General features: G+C 40.3%; 2 protein-coding genes across 6 annotated transcripts in view; one reads left to right on the top strand and one right to left on the bottom strand.

Annotated features, from left to right (window-relative positions):
* LOC126465405 (integral membrane protein GPR180) overlaps positions 1-22,481 on the bottom strand; it is a 73,543-nt gene extending 51,062 nt beyond the window's left edge. The window contains exon 1 of the mRNA XM_050096303.1: positions 21,881-22,481. Within this exon, the coding sequence (XP_049952260.1) occupies positions 21,881-22,347 (467 nt within the window). The 5' untranslated portion in view covers positions 22,348-22,481. The remainder of the gene's footprint in view (positions 1-21,880) is intronic.
* Positions 22,482-22,513: 32 nt separating this feature from the next.
* The window catches only part of LOC126465421 (cytochrome c oxidase assembly protein COX15 homolog), a 106,046-nt gene continuing 102,987 nt past the window's right edge, over positions 22,514-25,572 (top strand). The window contains exons 1-2 of one of the 5 annotated variants that reach the window (XM_050096308.1): positions 22,514-22,667; positions 24,962-25,003. The gene's annotated coding sequence lies outside the window, so the exon portion shown is untranslated. Of the gene's footprint in view, positions 22,668-23,463; positions 23,622-24,961; positions 25,004-25,572 lie in introns of those variants that run through there. The other 4 variants (XM_050096307.1, XM_050096305.1, XM_050096304.1 and 1 more) reach the window with 4 other exon arrangements.

Here is a 25,572-nt window from a genome sequence, read left to right as displayed (position 1 = left end):
TTTTTTTACCCTTGAGAATCCTGTTGGATGTACTGTAACTTATCCTGAATTTGAATTTCCAGACTTCAACAAGTGAACAAACAACGAAGTAGTCCGAAGTCAGAATGTGCACACCACTAAACGTTAGTTTGTGATCTACTTGAAATGTGTCATCTGTGCTTGGAATTATATTGTGTCTTCGTGCCTTGCATGTCAAAATCGTTAAAATGGATGAGTATATAGTGAAATACAAAAGGACTTCAACTGGTAATTGTGATGGTGATATCGAGTCGACAGCACGTGGCAGTAGAAGTGATCCATCCTTGGCAGCTTGTGACAATGAAATCCCTGTTACTATTTCTGGTAATTTCACAAAAAATGATAGTGGTACTGAAAGTGGCAGCCATTGGGGCAGGACTTCACAAAAACGCTGGATAAAAACATCTACATGGATTCAGTACAACGAAAAATATGGCAGAGTTTATTGTTTTTTGTAGAGGTCTATGTGTGAAAACAAGAGATTGCCTCTGAAACTGCGAACAAAGATTCCTATAATGCATTCATTAAGTACGGCTTTAAGAACTGTCCCGTTGCTCTAAAACAAAACTTAATGCAGTACTTCAAAAAGTTTCATTGAATTTCTGCCTTGCTTGTCATTCCGTAGATGCTGTTTTGTAGGAGTCAGAAATACAGATACTTTAGGAAGATGCTAAATAAAAATGTGATGCATTGCAATTAAGGGGGGTAGGATGTTAAACGGGCCGACTTGGAGCAGGAGAGGCACCACAGGACATTTTAATTTCCACTGTCTATACTTTTACAAATAAATTCATAAAACTTTGTCAGCATGACCAGGAAGGATTCAGAATTCACATTCATAGCAGTGGAAGTTCGAAAACATAACGAAGTAATTTTTTTTACATGTGAAATTTCATCATTTTTTTCACTTACTAGTGGCAGCATTTGTTGCTATAGGTACACTTTTCTTCATAAGTAAGAGAGATGGTTCAATGAATTTTGCACAACATACAAACCATACTTAAGGTGTATGAAACTCTAAAATTTTCCAAATCTATTAAAAACTGTGGTAAAAATTGAGGTAATTAACTACAAAATTTGTGTTTTTTCTAACCATGAAGTTTAAAATACAACAGATCATTCGTTTTTTCATAAATTAAATAAATTCTAGAGTTTAATACACCTGTAAGTATGGTATGTATGCTGTGCAAAATTCATCGAAGAATCTCTCTAACTTATGAAGAAAAGTGTACCTATAGCAACAAATGCAGCCATTAGTAAGTGAAAAAATTATGAAATTTCACACATTAAAAAAATTATTTTGTTATGTTTTCGAGCTTTCACCTCAATGAGTGTGAATCCTGAATCCTTCCTGGTGAAGCTGACAAAGTTTTATGAATTTATTTGTAAAAGTATAGACAGTGGAAATTAAAATGTCCTGTGATGCTCTCCTGCTCCAAGTCGGCCCGTTTGACATCCTACCCCCCTTAAGTCTCCCCACTGTTTCACACCCTAGAAAATTCCCATTAAAATTGGGAGGTAGTGACAAGCATAATTCGTGAGATATTTAAGTAAAGTTGCTTATTTTATACCACCAAAAGTACCTGCATTTAAACAGTTGCCATCGCTTCCACACCAAAAAAATCCCTTCCCCTAAAGCACAGCCACCCAGGGATGGCGTAATTAAAGTGATGGCTACTCTCTTGCCCAGAACCATAAAGGCTTTCACAGACAGGTACTGTCCCCCGCACATAGCCTGAAAACAGATTTCCCATGCCACATCCCCACACACCTCAAATCCTTCTACCACCCCCAAGAACTAGTTACAGAGGAATTACCCCCCCCCCCCCCCCCCATTACCCAATACTCCCCTGGACTGGAACAACTGACCCATATCCTTCATTAGGGCTTTGATTACCTATCGTCATGCCTTGATATGTGAGACAACCTGTCCAAGATCCTTCCCACCAGGCTTATCCTACACCATCAGAGGTGAGGCCATGGGCATTTTGTCTCCATTCACAGATAATTTAAACATTCCTGTAATCCTCCTGGCCTCAACCTTTATTACCCATTGACCTCACCTACCTAACGCCTTCCCTGTTCCCATTCCAGCACTACACAGCCCTCTATTCTACCAACACACCAAGTCTTTTTACTTCTCTCCTTTTCCGCTATCCCTCCCCCCATCCACCGTATAGCCTCCCGACTACACCTACCTGACCTACCATCTCTCCACCTCGTCCTTGCATGCTCCCACAAGCAGCACTTTATCATCCCCCACCCCTACCCTGTTATGCCTCTCCCTCCCTGTCCCAGCTCTCTCCTTACTCCCATCACTCAGTAGCCTCTCTCACCATGTGCTGTTGCTCGCAGGCTGGCTTCAGCTGCCAGAGATTGTGGCTACATGTGCGTGAGTTGTGTGTGTGTGTGTGTGTGTGTGTGTGTGTGTGTGTGTGTGTGTGCGCGTGTGTGTGTGTGTGTGTGTGTGTGTGTGTGTGTGTGTGTGTGTGTGTGTGTGTTTGTTTTGTCTATTTTCAACAAAGGCTTGTTTGCTGAAAGCTCACTTTCAGACAGTCTTTTTGTTGTGCCTATTGGCGACTCGGCATCTCCGTTATATGGTGAGTAGCAACTATACTTTTCATAATAATGTTACATTCCACCATGGATTTCCCATTTTTTGATTTTGCCTCATGGCTTTTCTTCCCTCCCGTAACCCTGTGCCGTTTTCATCTGTTATTCTAATACATTACTATACTCAGTGTTTATCCATCTTTCTCCTCTTTCCTGTGTTTCTCTTGTCACCTTTAAAACTGCACTCCACACTCTACTTACGAACAACATTGTATCAAATGTCTCGGCCACGCACAACAGATGGCTACAAGACCATACTGATTGTTGGTGCAGCATCTCATGTCCCATGTTAGTCCCACCGATATCATTAATCCATACCTTCTAATTGATCATTCTTCCTGCGTCACTCTCACTTATTTTTGTGTGTTATTGCCCATGTCTTTCCTGTGTCACACTAACTAGTATCTCATCCAACCAACCCCTTCTCCATTCGTCACTCCTTTTCCTCTCTATTCTTGTTTGCACTTATTAACTTCACCTCTTCTAATCACATCTGCAATACCTCTTTTTCACACTTATCTGCCCACAGACATGCAGCCCACATTACAATCTTTTTATTTAATTTTTCTTCAATCCCATTGTGTCTTCATGCCAATTTCAGTTGCTTTTCACCTTTCACTATCGGCCTACTCCATAAGATTTCATCTTGTTTCCCCTTACTTCATCCTTTTTGTGATTTTTTCCTCTTGGTTGGGTGTATTTTTGTGCATTTTGTTTGATGTAGTTCTACATTACATGCACATTTTTATGCATTTTTGGCCACCATCATGGATCCCTGCTCCTTCCATCTGCATCAATACAGAAGTTTCCTTATCTATGGCCAGAACGCACTCCCGTATACTGTTCCTGTGTTGTTTCTTGGCTCATGGAATCCCCCAAAATGGCCTTACCAACAAATTACCCCTCTCTTGCTGTCACACTTCCTTCCACAATGAACTCTGTCTGTTCAGATTCGGCTAATTCTGGACCCTCACTAACAAAGTCCTACAAAACCATATCAATCAGGCACAAACCTCCTTGCAATATCTTCTCTCCATCCATAAAATTCCTCTGCTATGCAATCCCGAATGCCTGGACCCCATAACTCACACAAACTCTTGCCCTCCAGGAACTAGGCCACCTCAAAAAACTCTCCGCCATGTTCGCTTCTTGCTCCTGCATTGGACTTCCACAATCAACCACCTCTACAACAACCTCAACACCTCCCCCATGTCCCCTCATAGTTGACAAACAATGTCTCGCAGATCTACTACATTTGCCCCACCCTCCAAAACTCCCTACCACCACCACACAGAATCCAGAACCTAAAGGGACCAAAAACAAAGTCATGAACCTTTCTTCCAAATGCCTTAGCCTCACAGAAGTATCAGTCCTTTGCAAAGGCCTCAATTTTTGACCCACTCCCAAATTCAATCACGCAGGACCTATATAAAATGTTCTCTCCTTCTCCCTGACCCTACAGTGGAGACACTTTTTCGCCACCTACTCTACCAATAAGACTCAACCAACGACCAACTCAGTCCACTTCTCCATCTAACAGTGATCCACCCCCACTGCCCCCAAATCACCCCTGTTAATTTTCCCCAAATCCCTCAACATGCAAACTAACCTTACATCTGCAGAAAGAACAGCAATCTACCACCTAAAAACGGATCCCAACCTTATAATCCTACCTGCTGACAAAGAGTCCACCACTGTTGTTCTGAACTGCAGGGATTACCTGGCAAAAGGACTCTGCCAGCTGCCAGATTCATCCACCAACTAACCCTGCTACACTGACCCTATACCAGATACCTATACCAGATATCCAGCAGGATGTCCAGTGTCTCCTCATCCCTACCACTCCCTGCACTCCTACCTTCTACATGCCTCCTAAAGTCCATAAAACCAACAAACCAGGATGCACCATTGTGGCCAATTACTATGCTCCCACTGAGAGAATCTTTACTCTCATAGACTGACACTTTTATCCTATTACCAACAATCTACCCTCTTATATAAAAGATACCAACCATTTCCTCCACCGACTCTCCACAGTTCATGTTCCTTTACCACATGGTGCCCTGCTTATCACTACTGATGCCACCTCCCTTTACACTAACATCCCTAATGCCCATAGCCTTACCCCTATTGAACACTACCATTCCCAATGCCCAATGGATTCCAAACCAACAAGCTCCTTCCTAGTTGCCACAACCAACTATATCCTCACCCACAATTACTTCTCCTTTGAAGGCATTACCTACAAACAAATCTGGGGTATGGCAACAGGCATCCACATGGCACCATCCTATGCCAACCTATTCATGGACCATCTAGAGGAATCCTTGCTAAACACCCAGAACCCCAAATCCCTCACCTGGTTCAGATTGACTGATGACATCTTCATGATCTGGATCAACCCAACAAACCACCTTCCTCAACGTTGAACTCCACCTCAAAGATGGCTCCATCAGTACCTCTTATCTATATCACACCTACCAACCACCAATAATACCTCCACTTTGGCAGCTACCACCCATTCCATACCAAGGAGTCCCCTTCATGTAGCCTATCCACCTGCGGCCATCGCATCTGTAGTGATGAGCAGTCCCACTCGAAATATACCAAGGTTCTCACTGGGGCCTTCACAGACCGTAATTATCCTCCCAACTTTGAACAAAAACAGATCTTCCGTGCCTTATCTTTCCAGTCACTCACAACCTTCCAAAGTCACACTGTCTGGCCACAGTGGAGCATTCCCCTCAAGACACAGTACCACCCAAGGCTGGAGCAATTGAATTACATTCTCTGCCAGGGTTTTGATTACCTCTCATCGTGCCCTGAAATGAAAAGTATCCTTCCCACTATACTTCCCACCCCTCCCACAGAGGTATTCTACCGCCCACAGAACCTACAAAATATCCTCACCTATCCCTACACAACCTCTGCTCCCACACCTATTGTCTCATGACTAATATCCCTGTAATACAGCTAGAAACAAGTCCTGTCCCATACATCCGCCCACCACCACCTACTCCAGTCTAGTCACAAACATCACGTATTTCATCAAATGCAGGTATACCTGTGAAACCAGTCATGTGATCTACAAGCTAAGCTGCAACCACTGTTCTGCATTTTACGTGGGCATGACAATCAACATGCTGTCTGTATGCGTGAATGTCCACTGTCAAACTATGGCCAAGCTGAGCCTGTTGCTGAGCATGTCACCCAACAAGATGTTCTTCATTTCAGTGACTGCTTCACAGCCTGTGGCATCTGGATCTTTCTCATCAACACAAGCATTTCTGAACTGCACAGGTGGGAACACTCTCTGGAATATATCCTATGTTTCTGTGACCCTCCTGGCCTCAACCTTCGTTAGACATTGTCCTTACCCATCCAGCCCCTTCCCTGTTTTCCAGCACTACACTTGCCCTCTATTCCACCAATCCACCCAGTTGTTTTACTTCTCTCCTTTTCCGTCACCCCACCATCTGTCTGACCTCCCAACTGCACCTAGCTCCCCTGCCCTCTCTCCACCTTGTCTCTGCACACTCCCACAAGCAGCAGTTTATCATCCCCCACCCCTATCCTGCTATCCCATTGCCTTCCTGCTTCAGTCTCCTCGTTACCCCAAACACCTTGTTGACTCTACACGATGCACTGCTACTCTCAGTCTGGCTTTAGCTGCCAGAAAGTGTGGTTTTGTGTGTGTGTGTGTGTGTGTGTGTGTGTGTGTGTGTGTGTGTGTTGTGTTGTGTTTGATTTTCAACAAAGGTCTTGTGGCTGACAGCTCACTTTCTGACAGTCTTTTTGTTGTGCCTATTTGTGACTTGGCATCTCTGCTGTATGGTGAGTAGCAACTGTCCTTTTCACTGTTAATTTTCTTTATATATATATATATATATATATATATATATATATATATATATATATATATATATATATATATATATATATATATATATATATATATATATATATAACTCCGCCTAAGCCGGTCCCAAGCCCGGTTGTAAAAGGAGGAGGGGGAGGAGTAACACCTCGTACAAAAACCTTGGTTCACCTGGCCCGGGTGATAGTACCTTGTGAGGGTCCCTTGCCAGGGATACGGCGAAGACCTCAACGGTAGTGAAGACGGAGATGAAGATCATCGGTACGGCGGAACTGGCGGAAGAGGCAAGCATTATCAACAAGATAAAGCATATTGAAAAGCCCAGACACGTCTGTGTGGCAACCACCGGTACTCTGGCCAGCGTCTGTTCACCATGTGAGGTGCGGCTGAACACCAAGCTCCAGGAACTAACAATCCCTGGTTCTAACTACCCAGCATTAGCTGGAACTTAATTACAAGCAGTATGATTCGTACAAGTAAAATTAATATTACCCCAGGTGGCCAATCCACTCGCCCTGTGGCGACAACCAAGCTATCGGATTCTGGGGAGCTTGGGCTCGTACGACAGAGAAAGTCGGAGTTCTCTAGTAAACGTCCACGAAAGTCCCATACATTTATTGGCACTTTTAACATTCAGACACTAATTCAGACAGGCAAACTTCATAATCTTGCAACAGAACTCAACAAACAGAAAATTCAAATCCTTGCTCTCCAAGAGACCAGATTCACTGATTCAGAAACAATAGACTACAACAATTACCGTATCTTTAAAAGTAAAACAGACAAGAAAATTGGCAAAGGAGCTGCAATATTTGGCATGGCTTTTATTGTAAATAAGGACACCCTTGACTCTGTTATAGACATGAATCAAATCAGTAACAGACTAATGACCATGCGAATCAAGCACACCAACAAAATATATACATTTATTAATGTTCATGCACCTACCAACATTGCCAACAAAAAAGAACCGGAGAAGACAGAAAAATTTTGGGAAAAACTCGAAACTGAAATGTCCAAAATTCCAAAGGAGGATGTAAAAATTCTTCTAGGGGATTTCAACGCGCAAATTGGCAAAGAGAGGAAATATAAAAAAACAGTCGGTAATTACCCTGCACACAAATTCACAAACAAGAACGGCATGAGACTCATCGAGTTATGTCAGCAAAACAACCTAAAAATCGTGACAACATCACTTCGAAAAGACCCCAAGAAACAAAAAACATGGAGATCACCAAACCTTCAGCTTGGTGAATTTCAAATAGACCATGTTGCGATCTCCTATGACTTCCAGAAAGAAATACACGACGTTCAAGTCCGCAGAGGGGCAAATATAGATTCTGACCACTACCTTACCAGAGTTAAAATTAAATTCACTCCAAAAAGGAAACGCCAAAGGAAATCACCACTAATTCCCAAATTTGACTTGAAAAATATCAAGGAATCAGAAATTACAGAAGCATGGGATAAACAACCAACAAACAACTGGAAAGATTTCCGAACGAAAATTATACAGAAAGCAAGAGATTTGATTCCATTAAAGAAAATATCCAAGCATCCATGGTGGAATTCGAATTGTGATAACGCATTAGAAGAGAGACAACAAGCCTTTTTAAATTACAATTGTGACAAATCAGAAACAACACAACAAACATTTTTCAAAGTGAGAAAACAAACAGCTAAAATACTTAGACAAACTAAAAGAAAATACCTTAATGAACAGCTAAACACAATTGAAGAAAACTTTAAGAACCACAACACTCAAGATTTTTATAAAATATTCGCAAATCAAATCAAAGGATACACTCCACAAAATCTCTGCTTCCGGAAACAGAATGGAAAATTGGCACTAACTAACAAAGAAAATTGCCAAGAACTAGCTAAATATTTCTCACAACCCCTAAATTGCCCACAACCAAGTACAAGATTCCCCAGATTACAACCAGAACACACGAATGAGACTTCACTACCACCATCTCAAGAAGAAATTTATAGTCACATTAGAAAACTCAAAAATAATAAATCATCGGGAGAAGATGGAATTGTAGCTGAACTACTGAAAAACCTTGGTCCAAATTCGTTAAAAGAGATCACTAGCATCATCAAAGAAATTTGGCAGACAGAAAATATCCCAGAGGAGTGGAAGTGTGCACTAATTCACCCATTGCACAAAAAGGGAGAGAGATCAGACGTAAACAACTACAGAGGCATTTCACTTTTACCAGTTACCTACAAAATTCTATCTGCATGTCTCCTAAAGAGGGCACAAGAACAACTAGAACATACAATTTCAGACTACCAAGCAGGCTTTCGTCCTAATAGATCATGCCCGGAACAGATATTCAACCTTAAAACTATTTTAAAGATTAAAGCAATCAGGTCAAAACCAATAATCTGCACATTCGTTGATTTCAAAAAGGCATACGATTCCATAGACAGACAGTCTCTATGTCACATTCTCGAAGAACGAGGCCTAGACACTAAAACCCGAAAACTAATTGAACAAACACTAACAGAAACCAAATCAAAAATTAAATTCAGAGGGGAAATTTCGGAACCATTCTCAATTAAAACAGGAGTAAGACAAGGAGATGGGATCTCACCACTATTATTCAATATAGTTTTGGACAAAGTTATGAAAGAGTGGGAAGTAACACTAAGGAAACAAAGCTTTTGGAAGCCAATTGAACTAGGAAGAGGTAAAGGAAAATTGAACATCCCTTATTTAGCGTTTGCAGATGACTTGGCAATTATAACTGACAGTGAAGAAACAGCAGTAAAACAAATTGAGACACTTAAAGAATGTGCTGAGAAGGTTGGCCTGCAAATCTCCTTTGAGAAGACAGAATTCATCTGCTCAAAATTAGATATTTCGAAACTAAAAACAAAGTATGGTGAAATAACTAGAGTCAAGCACTTTAAGTATCTCGGTGAAGTTATTGAACCAACAGGACTTGAGAAAATAGCACAAAAAAACCGATTACAGAAAATCAAGAAAGTATTCGGACTTATTCAAAATATATATAACAAGAAATGTCTATCAAAAGGCACTAAAATCAGACACTACAACACAGTCATCAAACCAACAGTCACATATGCAAGTGAAACACTCTCCCTGAATAGAAAATTAGATTTACACGAAATTAAGAAAGTAGAGAGAAAAATTATTAGAAAAATCCTAGGACCACGATACACACAAGATGGATACAGGCTGCAGACTACCGAGACAACCGAAAAAATATCAAACATCGAGGCAGATATCAGGAAGAGGCGGATGAAGTTTTATGGACATATAGACAGATTACCTGGAAACAGGTTAACTAAACGTCTATTGGACTATATGACATCACTTAAGGCAACAATACCCTGGGTAACTGAAGTTAAGAAGGATTTGAAAAAGACAAAAATTGACATAACAAACACATCAGACCGGGATACATTCAGAAAAAAAATCGACAAGTGGAAGTTTACTCCAGAGACGGAATCTAAACCTTTCCGACCAAAGTGGACCGAAGAAAGGAAGAAGGCCTTTGGGGAGGCAATGAAGAAATACTGGGGAAATAAGAAGAACATTAAGAAATGTTAATCACCTGCTTATCGTTCTCCCATGGGGACATTCGCTAATAATAATAATAATATATATATATATATATATATATATATAACAAGAGCAGTGAGAGGCAACATCCTTGTCAAACCACTTGGTGAATGTGTTTCCATTCCAATAAGTGGAATAACATTTTGACTGTATATGTTCCAAACTGCTTTTTATGGTGTGTGTTAGGGTGTTACTTTCTGCCCAGATTTTCCAAAGTATTTTCTCTCAGCTGTACTGAAAGATTTCTTAATATCAGTAAATGCCAGATATGTTTTCAGGTTGAATTCTTTCCTTTTCAGTTAGCATCTCCAGTGTGAAGCAGCCATCAGTGCATGATCTACCTTTCCAGAACCCATTCTTTTCTTCTTCCAAGAGTGGTTCACAAAAAGTTTGTAATTTTGATTTTATGATGCTGGAGTAAATTTTATAACCCATAAACTTATGGCTTTATAGTTACTTGCCAACCTGGGCCGAACATTGGAAAACCACACTCTGAATGCCAAAAGTCAAGATAAAGAGTGAGTGATAGAGGAATAACACCTCCTTAAAAAATCTCAGTCCACTGACCTAGCTGGAAGTACCTTATGAGGGTCTCCTGCCGGGGTTAGAGGAGAGAATGGTCAATTGTTTTGAGGGTTGAAGAGGATCGTGCATACCAATGGTAGATAAAGCACATGAATGATCTTCTTCTACACTGCCACATAGGTTTGATAAGGGACTTTCCAAGACTATGGGAGACAACCCCAACAGAAAATTGAACTTGGGTCTGAATGTAGAAATGTGGAAGCACCACAGCCAGACCTTCTACCTTTGGTTAGCAATGAATTGGAAGGCTACATGCTTTGTTTTCAAGCCTCAAAGAATAACAGGATTGGTTTTAACAGTGATTTCTTACAATCCGAAGATCAAATTATAGATTTACTATAGTTTTCCAACAAAAGCACATCTGTAACTGAACTCTCATTAGACAGCAACTCATGTGTCTATAAATGACGAGTGTTGCATAAATACACACTATTACGGTTACAACACGCAAGTTGTAAACACAAGTTTTAGTTATCACTATGTTCAAATTCGTACACTGAATATTGCAGGAGACTCAAACTGCATGGAGTAAGAAGCAGTGCAAAATTTGGAATATTTTTCTTTTTTCCTGAAGGGAGCAAAGCAGAATGACATTTACAGCTGTGATGATACAAATATGATGCATTTATGTCCACATTTAAGCATTTTTAATATCTTTTGGAAAGAATGATGATGGTGATGATGATGAAAAGGTTTTGAGGGAGCACAGCAGCAAGGTCTTTAGCACCTGAAATAGAATTAATGAGATGAGTGTGGAGGAATATAAGAAAATTAGTAACATGGGACCCGCGTATAAAAACATAAATGAGTCCTGAAAGAAAGCTACGAGAAACACTGAGTCAAATCCAACACAAAGTAGAAGAGGGAGAAAACATGGAAAGAATTAAAAGAAGAAAGCAGATACGTATGGCTGACTGATTGATGGAAGAAAGGGGTGTAAACCAGACAGTCTGCAACATACTAAAATCTTAGGCCAGAATCCAGACATATCACAAAATTTTAAAAGCTTAACCACACTCACCTCATCATCAGGTAAAATAGAGGGCAGACCCCCACCTAAATTTCAGGCATCACAGATGGGAGGCTCCTCTCGCTGGAGTAAAAAGCCTTATGTGAGGGGGCAGTGGCCAATGTGGAGGTGGGTCAGGGTTGCCTCATCACGCCAGAGTGACTGGCACATGGATCTCCATAACTGGACAGCTGGCTTCACCAACAGCAACTTATTGTCTGTCACTACTGCCACTCTCCTCCCATAACTGCAATGATCTGTGACCCATCAGCGAAATGGCAGCATGGAAGGAAATGGTGCATTCTGTATGGTATGTTCCCTGCGGGCTTCCTTCACTGCTTTGTCGGCCTGTTCATTCCTCCAAATTTCCGCATTTGCATGTTACCCAGCAGAATGACACTTCCTCCCCCACCATTGTCGGAAGTACAGTTGGTCCTGCATGAGCTGCACCAATTTCTCTGCTGAATACATGTGCTGCAATGATTTTAGAGCATTATGAGAATCAGAGTAGATGAGAAATTGTTTGCCCTGAAGATGCCTCATCTGCTCCAATGTGTTCAGGATCACATGGAGCTCTACAGAAAATACAGTATGGGTATGGGGAAGACGAATCCTGAAGAGAGGGTTGGACGAATTACATAACAGTCAACAAAGTCCCCTGTTGGGAGCCAACCTCACACGACTGTAAAACCATGATACCTTGCTAAAATCTAAAATATTATAAAACAGAGACTGAAATGTAAAATTGGAAATGCAATCATCCATCAAATTCATCAAATCTTAAACAATTCTGGGCCTCTGTAGGACCTAAGGAGGAGATCTGATCCAACCTTGGTGTAAAACATTAAAACCCGCCACACCCACCTCTAACATGCAGTCCACACGAATCCCACAGGGCCTCATCGCTTGTCACAGATTATGAAAAAGTCTTTCCATTGGAGGCCGAGTAACAGTACGGTACGCAGGTGTATATGGCATTGACAGCATCTTATCTTATATGGCTGGCTCACACTGAGCAGCTGTCACCTGATGTGAAGTGGCAGCTCAGCAGCCTCAGCACAGAGGCTCAGTATGGGGCTAGTGAAATCCCTTCATTGTGCACTAAGTCCAATATCTTTAAATAAGATGGTCTTGCAGACCTATACACCATGCGCCCATAATTGATCCAAGACCGCAAGAAAGCTCTGTAAAATTGGAGCAGACAACTCCTGTCTGCCCCCCATGAATTGTGGCTAAGGCATTTTAAAATACTTAGTGCTTTGAGAGACTATCTTTTCAGGTCCTTAAGGTGTGGCACCACGTAAGCTTCAAGAAAAATAGGCCCAGAAACCTAACCGTATCTTTAAAATCAAGAAAAATGTCCCTCATCCTCAACTCAGGGAACTTGAGAACAGAATGGGAACAGCTAAAAAGAAATTACACAGACTTCTCGGCTGAAAACTTAATGCCCCTCTACTCTGCCCATTCATCCAACTGCTGAAGAGTGAGTTGCATCTGATGTGTTGTCGTTGCAAGGCTTGAAGAGGAACAAAAGACAAAGAAGTCATCCACACACAAATAACACTGTACAGGACATTTAACATCTGATGTAACACTATTAATAGCTATGCCAAAGAAAGTCACACTTAAAATACTACCTTGAGGGACACTGTTCTCATGCTCAATGCAGTCATGTCACCAACTTGATTTTGGAAACACCTTGGAGAGATGAAGGACCACATAAAAATGGGAAGATATCCACAAAAACTCTGTTCATGGAACTGCCTGATGATAAGACGCCTCCAAATAGTATCGTAGGCCTTCTTGATATGAAGAAATATACCCAGAAGATGACGGTGCAGGAAAGCCTGTTGTATAGCTGTCTTCGAGAAGGCCAGTTTATCAAAGGTGGAGCAATATGTCCTGAACCCGTACTGAAAGCGACTAAGAAGCCGCCTGGATTCTAAGATTCAGACAAGGTGGCGGTTGACCATCTACTATGAGGTCTTCCACACACAGTTAGTGAGGGCAACATTATGATAACTTCTTAGGCATGTGCAGTCTTTTCCAGGTTTTAAAAGAGGAATTAAAACTGCCTCTCGCCACAAGTAGGGAAAGTAACCTTATGCTCAAGTGACATTAAAAAGGGTTAGGAGGATTTCTTTGCTCCACCCTGATAGGTGCCACAGCATACTATAAAGGATCCTGTTGTGGCAAGCCGCAGACAGTGGAGAATCTAGCTTCCAGATGGAAAAGGAGCACTTGTATTCTTCATCAGTAGTGTAGCAGAAGGCCCAACTGCTCCTCTAAGCACACACTATGCGGTGCCAGTAAACTAGATCCTGATGGGTTGTGGCGGTAACTGTAGCAAAATAGGCCACCATAGTCTGAGAAATGTCTTGTAGAGGGGTTTGGAGACTTCCATTCTCATTACAGCAGCCACCGGTCACACCCTCCTCTCTCAAAAATTTTCCTCATGGCCTCCCATGCAACTATACTTTTAGTGGAACTATTTCCTGACCTCTTTTGTTTTCCCTAATAATTCAGTGATATTTTTCCCTTACTATCCAAATGCTACGAGGTCCTCTCTAGATGGCCGGCATTTGAACCGATGGAGAGCCAGCCGCCTGGACTGGATTGCAGTGCAGCACTTGTCATTCCGCCAAGGGACAGCTTGCCTTTTCAGCAGGCCTGAAGACTGTGGAATGATGCTTTAGCAACACGGTGAATGACATGGGTAACACAAACCACCCATTCCTGGACACTGTTGCAGTGTTCAAACACAGTGATTTGGCTGTTAAGTGTCCAGTCTGCCATACAAAGTGAATGTCTTTCTGGTACCACTCAGCCTGGCAGATGAATCTAGATTGGGAATTGATGACTTGAGTACAAATCATCAACTGCTTCCCACTGAGCGGTGTGCGCGAGGATCTACGGCAGTGAATAACCTCGATGAAGTGCATGTTCTGCTCCATGTTCAACAACATGCATGTGACAGAGCCCCAAAGCACATTATGTGCATTCAAATTGCCACAGAAGGTAAAAGGGTGGGGGAGCTGAGTAAGAAGGTCACAGAGAGGCTCTTTATCAAACACTTCATGTGGGGGCAAGTAAAGTGAACATACCTTCAACTGATGATGTACGTGAACCAATAGAGCACTTGCTTGCAAGGCTGGTTCTGAGGGAGAGAAGCGAGGAGTGGTAGACATTGTTGTAAAAAATGGACACTTCTCCTTTAGCTCTCTCTCCACTGAGGTTGTCCTCCTTGTTGACAACATAGCCATGTAGCTCAGGAGCATCAGAGGATTTAAAATATGTCTCTTGAAGATAAGACTCACTGATCTACCCTGAGTTAACGGACAGAGTTCCTCCACATGTATCCTGAAACCATTGAAGTTCCACTGCAGTATGGAAGCCGTTTTAACAGTAAGGGTTCACTCCATCTTCTTTCCCTTCCTGTTCCTCCATGGTAGCGAGACTGCAATGGAGGGAGAGGTGGGGTGGGTCACTTGAGGAACTCACTGGTTCCCTTACGACAATGCCGCCATCCGTACCAGTGATGGTATGGTCGTCATTAGATCCATCCGATGGCTTTGGAGCAGATAGCTTTCTTCCTATGTCTCCTGTGAGGGTTTTGCTATCTATACTTACACTATTTCAGTAACTTTCAATGTTTCAGTGATAGGAAGACTAGGCTGCAAGACCAGCGGTGCAGGCTGGCAACTGCATTTACAGGTGCAGGTTGATGTTCTCTGCTCAATTGCTACAGCCTGAGTACTAACACTGACCTTCTGGGCAACCTGCTTCAATGTTGAAGCAAAAGACTTAACAAAACTTTGTGGCTCAGAGGCCTTACATTCTTTCTTCACGTCAGTGTAAAAGATACATTGTGTGACTTTTAATTTCCTGAATATTCTTTTCTTCAGCAAAGGCAGTATAGTCCTTGTTCCTAACCATAGGGGCATGGGAACAATTAACACACCCAGGTGGGGCAGTGCATTGAGAACACTGCTTGTGTCCCAGGTTAGCACATCGTCCACATGTTGCCAGACCATTACAACCCATAGTGGTATGACCGAAGCATTGTCACTTGAAGCAGCACATTGGATTTGGGGCATAAGGTCTGCCCTTAAGGCAGAGAATGCCTGTTACAATATACTCAGGCAGCTTCAGCAGACTGAACAGCAGGATAAATGATACTGACTTTTGAAGCTCACTATCAATCCTTTTCATAACTTTCTGGACTTGAATCAGCCTTACACTTTCCCACTTCAGATGCAGTTGTTTTGTATCCATATCCACAATGTCCCAGCATGTTACATCGCTTTTCATGATGTTTAACTCAGTATGCAGCTCACTACTGATGGGATATTTTCCATGTAGCTTGTCATTCAACAGCTTCTGTACTTGGGTAGCCTTCATAGTTTCCAGAAGGAGAGTACCATTCCACAGCCTCTTCATCGATTTGAGTTGCCCTGCAAGTACCTTGAGAGCTCTATGGATATAAAATAGTGACAATTTCTCAAAAGACACATCCACATGTTTCATGACAGCAAAAACATTGTCTACTGCAGAATGTGGTCATTTACTTTAATTACTGTCACTGACAGGAGAGGTGACTCAAGTGGACTAGCCACATGAGGCCTCATGATTTTGGGTGTTAATATTGCCCAATGGCCAAACTGAACCACTGGGAATAGAAACAGATGTCTTAGGCTTCATGGTGTTCCCACGAACAACTACGGAAGAAAGACAGATCCCCATTTGCCTGGGTAAAACTTATAGGTGACCATCAACAAAATGTTGGTTCTACTTTGTTCATTATTGTCAGTTATTACCCAATGTAGTGGTGTTGCGTGTCATCTGCTAAGCTGAGTGATAACGTGCTTGTCTACCATGCAGCAGACCCCAGTTCGATATTTTCTCCACTCGTGGACAGAGTGTTATGTTGTCCTCATCATCATTTCATGATCACCCACACGCAAGTTGACCAATGTGGCATCACTGCAACCCAGCAACCAAACTTCCCTGGATGGGGCCTCCCGGCCATCAATGCCACACCATCATTTCATTTTACAAGTATTGTGTGATTTTTCTTTCGAGAAATATATGAGTACATAGCGTACAAGCTGCCAGTGACAATTTTTTTCATTCTTATCGTCCATACTTTCTAACATATGAACAACTTTCAAAGAGCCAAAATGTACTAGAACAAATAAAATGTCTATAAAATGCCACACAGTACAATGTACTTGTGGTGAGACAGTCGCAATTCCTGAAATCCATTGCCTGTGGTCTCTGGCCTGTTGAAGAGCACTGCAGTCCTGGGTCCATAATGAAAATCCACCGCATTATGCCACAGACAGACCCAGCCTGTGGGCAGGTCAGTGAGACTAGATCTGACGGGCAGCACCTGCACATTAGTGGAAAATATTGGGCGTCACATCGGCAGGCCTGATTCATTAGAGATACCCGCAGAAATGGCCTGCAGTTTTGGCCTGTCATGGAAATCCACTCATGCGGCCAACTATTCACGAGTCAGAGGCAGCACGTTGATGAAATGAGACTGCGGTGATCAATCCGTGCAACAGATAACTTGCGCAAATACTCTGAGAATCAACAATAATGAGGATAAGTAGCAACTCATTGTGAAGATATCTAGATTTCTACATGCCACAGACAGGCACATACAAAAGATAGTCACACTCTCACAACAAAATTTTCAGCCATAGCCTTTGTCAGAAAACGAGAGCGCACACACTTTCACATTATCACTCAGACACAGCTTATGTACACATGATCGCTGTCTCTGGCCACTGAGTCCACAGTCTCTGAGAATCAGATCCAAACAATCGACTCCTCACATCCCCCTGCCTATCATTGGCAGCAGCTAGGCTACTGGCAAGAAATGGTGGCAGCACTGACTTCAAGCTGAGGGGAATGGTTGGAAGGCGAGAAGCTGTAAGAATGAGGGAGTAGGGAAGCGGCACACATACTCAGCTGCATCCAGCCAGTGACCATGCATGACATCACAGTAACCAAACCACTTCATCCACTGAGACAAAAATGAGATTTTACCTTTTTTTTTCTTTCAAATGTCCCTGATATTTGCCTAATTCCCCTGACACATTTGAAATTCCCTTATATTCTCTGATTCCTAGAACTTGTGGACCACAAAAGGGATAAAAATCATGTGAAAATAAGGGGAGATTTTATGAATACTCCAACCAAACTACTAATCTTGATTTCTTTACTTACTATGAAAGATATGAATGAATATAAAATGTTGACAAATAATGCACAGCATGGCTTCCAAACCAAAAGGTCAACCCAGTCAGCAATATTTGCCTTTTTAACAGAAATAGTAACAACATCAACTGGCTTATATATTGAGATTAGTATCTTGAGTTTAGCCGACCAAAGTGTCCGATCCCACCCATTGGCTTTGACCTGTTATGTAAGGCTGTTTTGGTGTGTGACATTACAACGGCGCGGAATTTAGTTTGTGAGACTGGTGTGTTTGTAGGTGTAATTTTGATGAGATCGGTGGTGCTCTCTGATGGTATGTTTATGTGTTGTGTGTTAGGTGACGTTTTCAGATTAGTTTGCGTGTGTGGCGTGTTTGTAGGTGGTGTATTGTTGCGATCGGTGTTTCTCTCTGGTGGTGTGTTTACGGGTAGCGTGTTACGTGGCGTATGGGGTTCATTTGCATAGTAGCAATGCACATGTGTAGTATCGGTAGTGACTGCGCTTTCAGCGGAATATTTTTCAGTGAGTTAACGGTTTTGGTTTTGTTATGTTGACGTTATTGTAGTTTTTTTCTGTTCGTTGTGTGTGAATTTTGGTAAATTGCTTTTTTTATGTCTTTGGTAGGTACGGATGTGGCTGACAAGGTCAACAGTTTTGGGCTGTCGGCAATGATGGGGGACACTGTGTTGTCTCTAATAAAATTTCTTCAACTATTCGAATTTTTGGATGAAGTCGTGAAGTGTTCAGTGTGTCATAAAGAAATGAGGCTTACTAAAGTTCAGGCGTCTCAGACCAGGAACGGCTATATGTGGAGATGTTGTAAGGATAACAGGTCAAGGGAAATGTTCGATTCCAATTTCGTTGGTTTGTTGTGTTTTTTGAGGTAGTGATGATTGCGAACGTGGTTGTAGTTTTGGGTTTTATGATTTGGTGTCGGTAGTTTCTGTTGACCTATATAGGTCTTCCAGTATCAGGAGTTGCTGTTGAGCTATATAGGTCAAGGGAAGTTTTCGATTCCAATTTGTGGGATCGTGAGCTGCTGTTGAGCTATATAGATCAAGGGAAGTGTTATTTGTGGAATCGGGAGCAGCTGTTGAGCTATATAGGTCAAAGGAAGTGTTCGATTCAAATTTGTGGGATCAGGAGCTGCTGTTGGGCTATATAGGTCAAGGGAAGTGTACGATTCCAGAGGATATTGTGTTTAGTGGAATTTGAGGAGTTTTGTGTTGTCGGTTTTTTTCGTCATTTTGTGTGGTTTGGCATGGTGGTGTGTGTCTAAATTTGTTTATATTTACTTTGTTCCCACCCAAAAACCCACAATTTCCCATGCTTGTCCCGTTAGATTTTTTGTGGAATGTGTGTGTGTTGGTATCTCAATATATTTTCGTGTTCGTGGTCATGGTTACGTAATGACGTCATAGGCATCATATTAGAGCTGTAGTGTATGGTTGTTTCCGCCATATTTGTGACATCATGGGTGAAAGCAGACGGGCTTAATCAGATGCTTCTGTATTTCTGTATTTGATGTTATATTGATCACGAAAATCTCTTGCATAAATTAAGTAATTACAGAACAAGAGACAAGTCTAAAGGATAGATACAGCCACGCCTCAGAGATCATCAACAGGAATAAAATATAAAGATACAGTAACACACAGCACTTCTGATTATTGCAGTAATGTGGGGGGAATTCTATTGTGAAGTGCCTCAACACTCAGTTCTGTGACCTGTCCTACTTCTGCTGTATGTAAATGATTTGCCTGAAAAATAACTTTACAGATGTCACTGATATTCTAATTTGATCACACAAAGAGGGAATCTGCAGGGAACTGTGACATCAACACTGCAAAGTTTAGCAAGATGTTTCACAACAGACTTATCATAAACTCTGAAAATAAAAGGTGGCACTTAACTTCCACACTATACAAAAACTTCACAATGCAAATCCTGTTTTCATAATCAAGGGGAGAAATGTCTGAAATGTTTAGGCTTATGTGTACAAAAGAATCTGAAGTGGGAGATCCACATTAAAAACCCAAATAAAAAGCTGAGTACACTTACGTATGCTGTTAACTGTCACACTAAAAATACAAATTACCATGGCACTGCAGTCTCTACTTACATACAGAATTATTTTTTGGGGAATTCCACATTTAAAAAAAATAAAAGGCAAAGCTGCCAGTTTTGTTTTAAAAATGCTTGTTGAAATAATGTTACCCAGCCACATTCGCGTGAGTCATTTGAAAGTAGAACAGTTCACATTTGACCACTTCTTTTGCTCTGTTTCTGGATTAAGTAAATCTGATTTACCAAATATTGTTAGCCCAATTATATTATCATTTTGTGTTATGACACTTTATATTAGGCCTATGTTATATTATTATGTACTTGTTTGTGTTGAACTTGTAGTCTCACTTACTAACTAATGTAATTATTAATTAATTGCATTACCTGTGAATTGTCCTATACGATATGAAGAGTGGACATGGAAAACATTTTAAGCGCCAAATCTGATATTTGTCATGAGAAGGAAAAAACAGTGTATCTCTATTTGTACCTAACTGATTTGTATCCACAAATACTGAGGTGTTCTGATCCCACAAAATTCTGAAGCTCACAAAAAAATTATGTTTAAACAAATAAGAGCATAAATATCTTATTAAGAACATACCACACCAGGAAACTGAAAAATAAAAAATTAGCAGCCGGCCACTGTTAACACTGTTATTTATTTACACAAATAGTACCTTTGCCGGTTTTGAACCAAAAGTTTCATCTGCAGATGGCTGTTCACATTTGTAGTACATTTGTTGTTGAACAGGTGATGGCTGTGTTTTTTTCCCAATAACTATTGTAAACAGTAATAAACATAATAGAAACATGAACAGCTGTTTGAAGACGAACCTGTTGGTTTGAAACTGTTGGTTCGAAACAAGTAATGGCACTATTTATGTTATGAACAGTGGCTGGTTGATGTTTTCTTCTCTGCAAGAATCAGCTTGTATTTTGCGCACAGCCACAGTTTCAAAAATGTCAGTTTTGACAAATTTTAGCAGGAAGAAAGTACTTGTTCCAAATGCCATTGATAATGAAGCATAATTTTTCATTTGTGATAATACAAGTACAGAAATACAGCATTAAGTTTTTAACTAGTAGAACTGTAGCCAACAAAAGCCATTTCTCATGTTTTTTACTCCACAGGGAAGCACAGCCTGACACAAAGCCCATATGCCATCTACTAAAACGTATGTTTCAAAGACATTCTGCATGTGTTGGCACCTGGATCAATGCTATGTACATGGAACAGATTACCAAGAACAGAATAGCACTGAAAATGCATTTCATGAAAGAGTGTCATTAAGAACATTCTGTATTAACACTCTTTAGATGTATGAAAAAATGTACCAAAAAGACTGACTGGGCCAAGTGATAAATAAAAACAAAATGAACAAACACTAATACTGAGTTATCATTGGCAATATTAACACATGTAACTTCTATTTCCCTAAAACTTAGTTTGGAAAGTCCAACAGCATTTAATACTTTCTGCTCTATAAGTGGCACATTAGCTTTCTTGCTTACCTATAACAGCTTCCAAGTAATTAAATTCAACATAAATAAGGTAATTTAACAAATGATAATGAATGGACAAGTTAAGGCCATCATAAAACACCATATAACTTACTGCTTCTTAAGGGTGTATATCATCCATCAGCAGCAAGATTGACAGCCGTAATTACAGATAACATGAGAAATGAATGCAGTCTGTTTACCTTTTAGCAGTGTAGAAAGTTTTGTAATGAGTTTGAAGGATTACTGTGATATGAAAGAGCAGGAAGAAACAGATGAACGTTATATACATATACCCCATGGCACTGAATCTAATATAGTTCAGTCTAATTTACTATGAAATGGTTATAAGGATAACGAATGAATCCATACATAAGCCTACCTTGGCTGTTTGAGATCCTCTATAACGAACGTCAGCTGATTTCCTTTTATGACATTCCACGGTGCATCTTCATCCTTACACAAGCTGTTTTCCGGACAAGGTACTTTCCGGAGAAAATCATTCTTTCCGTCGTTATTGCACACAGAATCGAAGGCTGATTTATTAATTTTATTAAACATCCTAGTACAAGCTACATCTTTATTTTCAATTGATCTGTTTCCATAATATTCTAAAAAGTAGTTTCTGTCAAGGACAGCTAACGTCACCGGGTTAGAAAAATTATTTTTTGAAGTAATGTTCCCAAATATATAACCTGAAGTGTCTCTTTGGTTATGCATATCGGTTTTCTGAATGCCATATTTCACTAGGAATTTGAAATATTCTTTTGTGTTCCAGGTACCTTTTACGTGCAGTCCACGCGAATTGTGAATAAATAAACAAACAAAAAAGAAAACGTAATATTTCATATTACGTTACTTGGCAAGCAACACAAACACACAATGAACCTCGCACGATTTCGTCGATGTTATGTTTATTGTCGTTGTCTCCTTGAGTATATCAAAACAATTTGTTATCTTTGTCCAAAGGTACAGCAAGGTGGGAGCAGTGATCTTTGGCAGGTGCCTTACCGGTAGTGTTTGTGGTGGTTACGTGATGTTGTGGTGGTTACGTGATGCACTGACATTTAATGTTTTGTTGTGATTTGACACGTCGAGTTTCCTCGTAGGAAGAAGACACTTTGGTTTAAGGACGTGCTATGAGTTTTAGATAACGTTTTATTCTAGAGGTGTGTAGTTTGTGTTGTCAACAATAAACAATTGTTCATTGTTTTCCTTTTCAGGTAGTTGTGTTGGTGTGTCAGCAGCTATTAGTTCCTCTCTTCTGACATGCTTAATGAAATGTTATTTACGAATGCACGAATGACAAATTGTTTATAATTTAGCTTGCGATGAAGTAACCTCAGCCTTTTCGGTGGTGCATAAAATATATACTTTGAATTATAAAGAGACGGTTTCCATTATCCTGTAGAATTGCGTGTACCACCTTCGAATTCAAAATTTCTTCCTCTCCACCTAATGCGGCGATAAATGAATATTTTCCTACAGTGAAATGAGTGCATCAGCGATTCGATCTTCTAGCATAACCATCATGCCGCGTGCTTGTCATATAATGGTATTAAGACTTTGTGGTGTAATTAAGAATTCTTTTTCTTCAGTGTGGTAACTGTAGCGAGGATATTTGTAAATGTTACCTTTACGATACAATCGGACAGTTCTTGATTGAACGACATATCATTGGTAACTCCCGTGACAACCTCTTATCTGTAGGACACAATGTAAGCACTAGTTTACAAATTGTAATTCGGAAATAAACGATATTCCAAGTACTTCAATTCTCACACGCTACGGATTGCAAATGATGATTAACGGTAAGCAGTGGAACGTGTTGACTGCATAAACACAAAACAGGAGTGGACACAGTGGCATCACTGTAACCCGCACCTTCAGTATAACAAAAGAAGTACTAGGTGCTATACCGAAAGTGAATGCCTTGTGGAGTTTTTTTTATTATTTTTTTTTTATTGTTAGATAATGACTTTGCCTTGCCCTGACATATCTGGAGGGTTATCAATTCTAGACCACTCTTTCATAAGTACTTGGCATGAATATACAGCCACACGCCGTTCTCTCTGCTCATGTAGCCCAGTGTATACCAGCTATTGTCTTCAGTAAAACTAGACGTATGTAAATTTTTTGTACCACTTATATGAAATGAAATATTTCTGAGACATTCAGAGTAGTCTGTGTTAGTTATGCATTATCATTTTTGCTTATTTATTTTAATTAATGAAATACACTGTTTTTAAATTGTGTGGTGACAGAGGCCAATGCAAGGAATGCTGGAGTTGTTTTCCCGTCTTTTTGCCACACTTTACTTAGGCTAAAGAATGATTTATGGTGATGCAGTGATTGCCATTATTGCTAACACAAACCAGTAGTGGGAAACTAGCAGCTACTTTTGAGACTTGAAGTTGATTTGGCAGGGAGAGTTTGGCCAGGAGTGTTAACATACTTGTTATCTGCAGATGTTAGCAGTAATATTTGGGCTAATCAATGTGAGTAAGTCGAAGTCAAACTGCCAAATTGGTGGAGAATCCCAGGAGATATTGCAGTCCAAACTCCACAGGTTGCTTCAGTATTTCAGTGACTGGGAACAATGGAACAAGGTGGTGCAGTAGTTGGCATACTGGCGTCACATTCAGGAGGGTATTGGTTCAAATATCCACCTTGCCATCGAGATTTAGGTTTTCTATGGCTTCCTCACATCACTTAAGAGATCTGCTGGGAAGGGTCCTCAGAAAGTACATGGCTGTTTTCTTTCTCCATTTTTTCCAACCCGAGTTTGTGCTCCATTTCTAATAATGTTGTTGATGGGGCATCAAAAAATAATTTTTAACGTATGAATGAAGGCACAGAGACAGCCCCACATGTTTAAAAGCAATCTGACTATATAGAACATCAGTTGCAAGTGACTATTTGTGACTAAGAAGTATGTAATGGTTTGTAGCGTTATTGGGATGGGTCAGCCCCAACTGGCACAGAACTCATTACAGCATATATCAGATTTGTATTTAAACAATGGAAAATTCTGGATGGAATGAAAATATGAATCAGGCTAGATTACTATTCACAACTTGTAGGAAGTTTTGAACAATGGACAGGTACATTTAATGCCAGACATTCAAGTGTGTGTGTGTTCTCTGTGTGATAAGTGGCAATCTATCGTAATTTGTACTGTTGTTCAGATAGATATTTAATCCTGTATAATTTCAGAGACAACATGAAATATGTCTTTCATCCATGTGAGAAATTGAGTCATTCCATGTCACATCAACACACCTATTTTACCTCACCCTCTTAGATTTTGCTGAAAGTTGGTATACTTATAGTGGGCACTGAGACTAAGAAAAATACCAAATTCCAATTTTTTCTCTCAAACCATTCCTGAAATTTGGCTATGTAAACTTTTCAAAAACCAGCCAAAAATGTGTGAACGGACTTTTTTTTTAAATTGTCCTAGGAGCTGCCTTAATTGAGCTAGAGAACTGGGAAAGGTGTAAAGGTAAAAAAGTATTAGAAATATCAAAACATCACCTTATTAAACCAAAACTAATCAGCATATTTTATAATTAAGTTGATTGCTTTTTTTAATTTCATACAACTTCACTAACAGTATATTAACCGATATAACAAAAACAAGAAATTGAGCATTTAACTACAAACTGAAATAAAGTATGAATAAGTACAAGTAGGCCTATTTACATGATAGTTCTGGTCCATGATGTTTGAAATGGAACTATTAAACAAATTAAATACGTAATGCTTGTTTTTGACTAACAGGTATCTGTACATAGCTAAATTTAACACAATAGGCACTAACAATAATTTTGAAACAACTTTCTATAAAATATTCATTAACACTAACCTGAGACAAAAATTAAATTTTGAGTTGAAAGCAGTTTCCCAATAAATTGTCTTGGAATTTCACATATTACATTTTAATAAAGCTGACTGGGTTTGGTTTACATCACTTTCATTAAGAATTTATATTCTCCGTGTCAGAGTAAATGGATTAACTTTTGTGAGAACACCCACAACTGACACCTACAGGACATCTGCATGTGCAGGATA

This window comes from Schistocerca serialis, chromosome 1, assembly GCF_023864345.2.
Source record: "Schistocerca serialis cubense isolate TAMUIC-IGC-003099 chromosome 1, iqSchSeri2.2, whole genome shotgun sequence".
Taxonomy (NCBI): domain Eukaryota; kingdom Metazoa; phylum Arthropoda; class Insecta; order Orthoptera; family Acrididae; genus Schistocerca; species Schistocerca serialis.
This window is presented reverse-complemented; position numbering and strand designations above follow the sequence as displayed.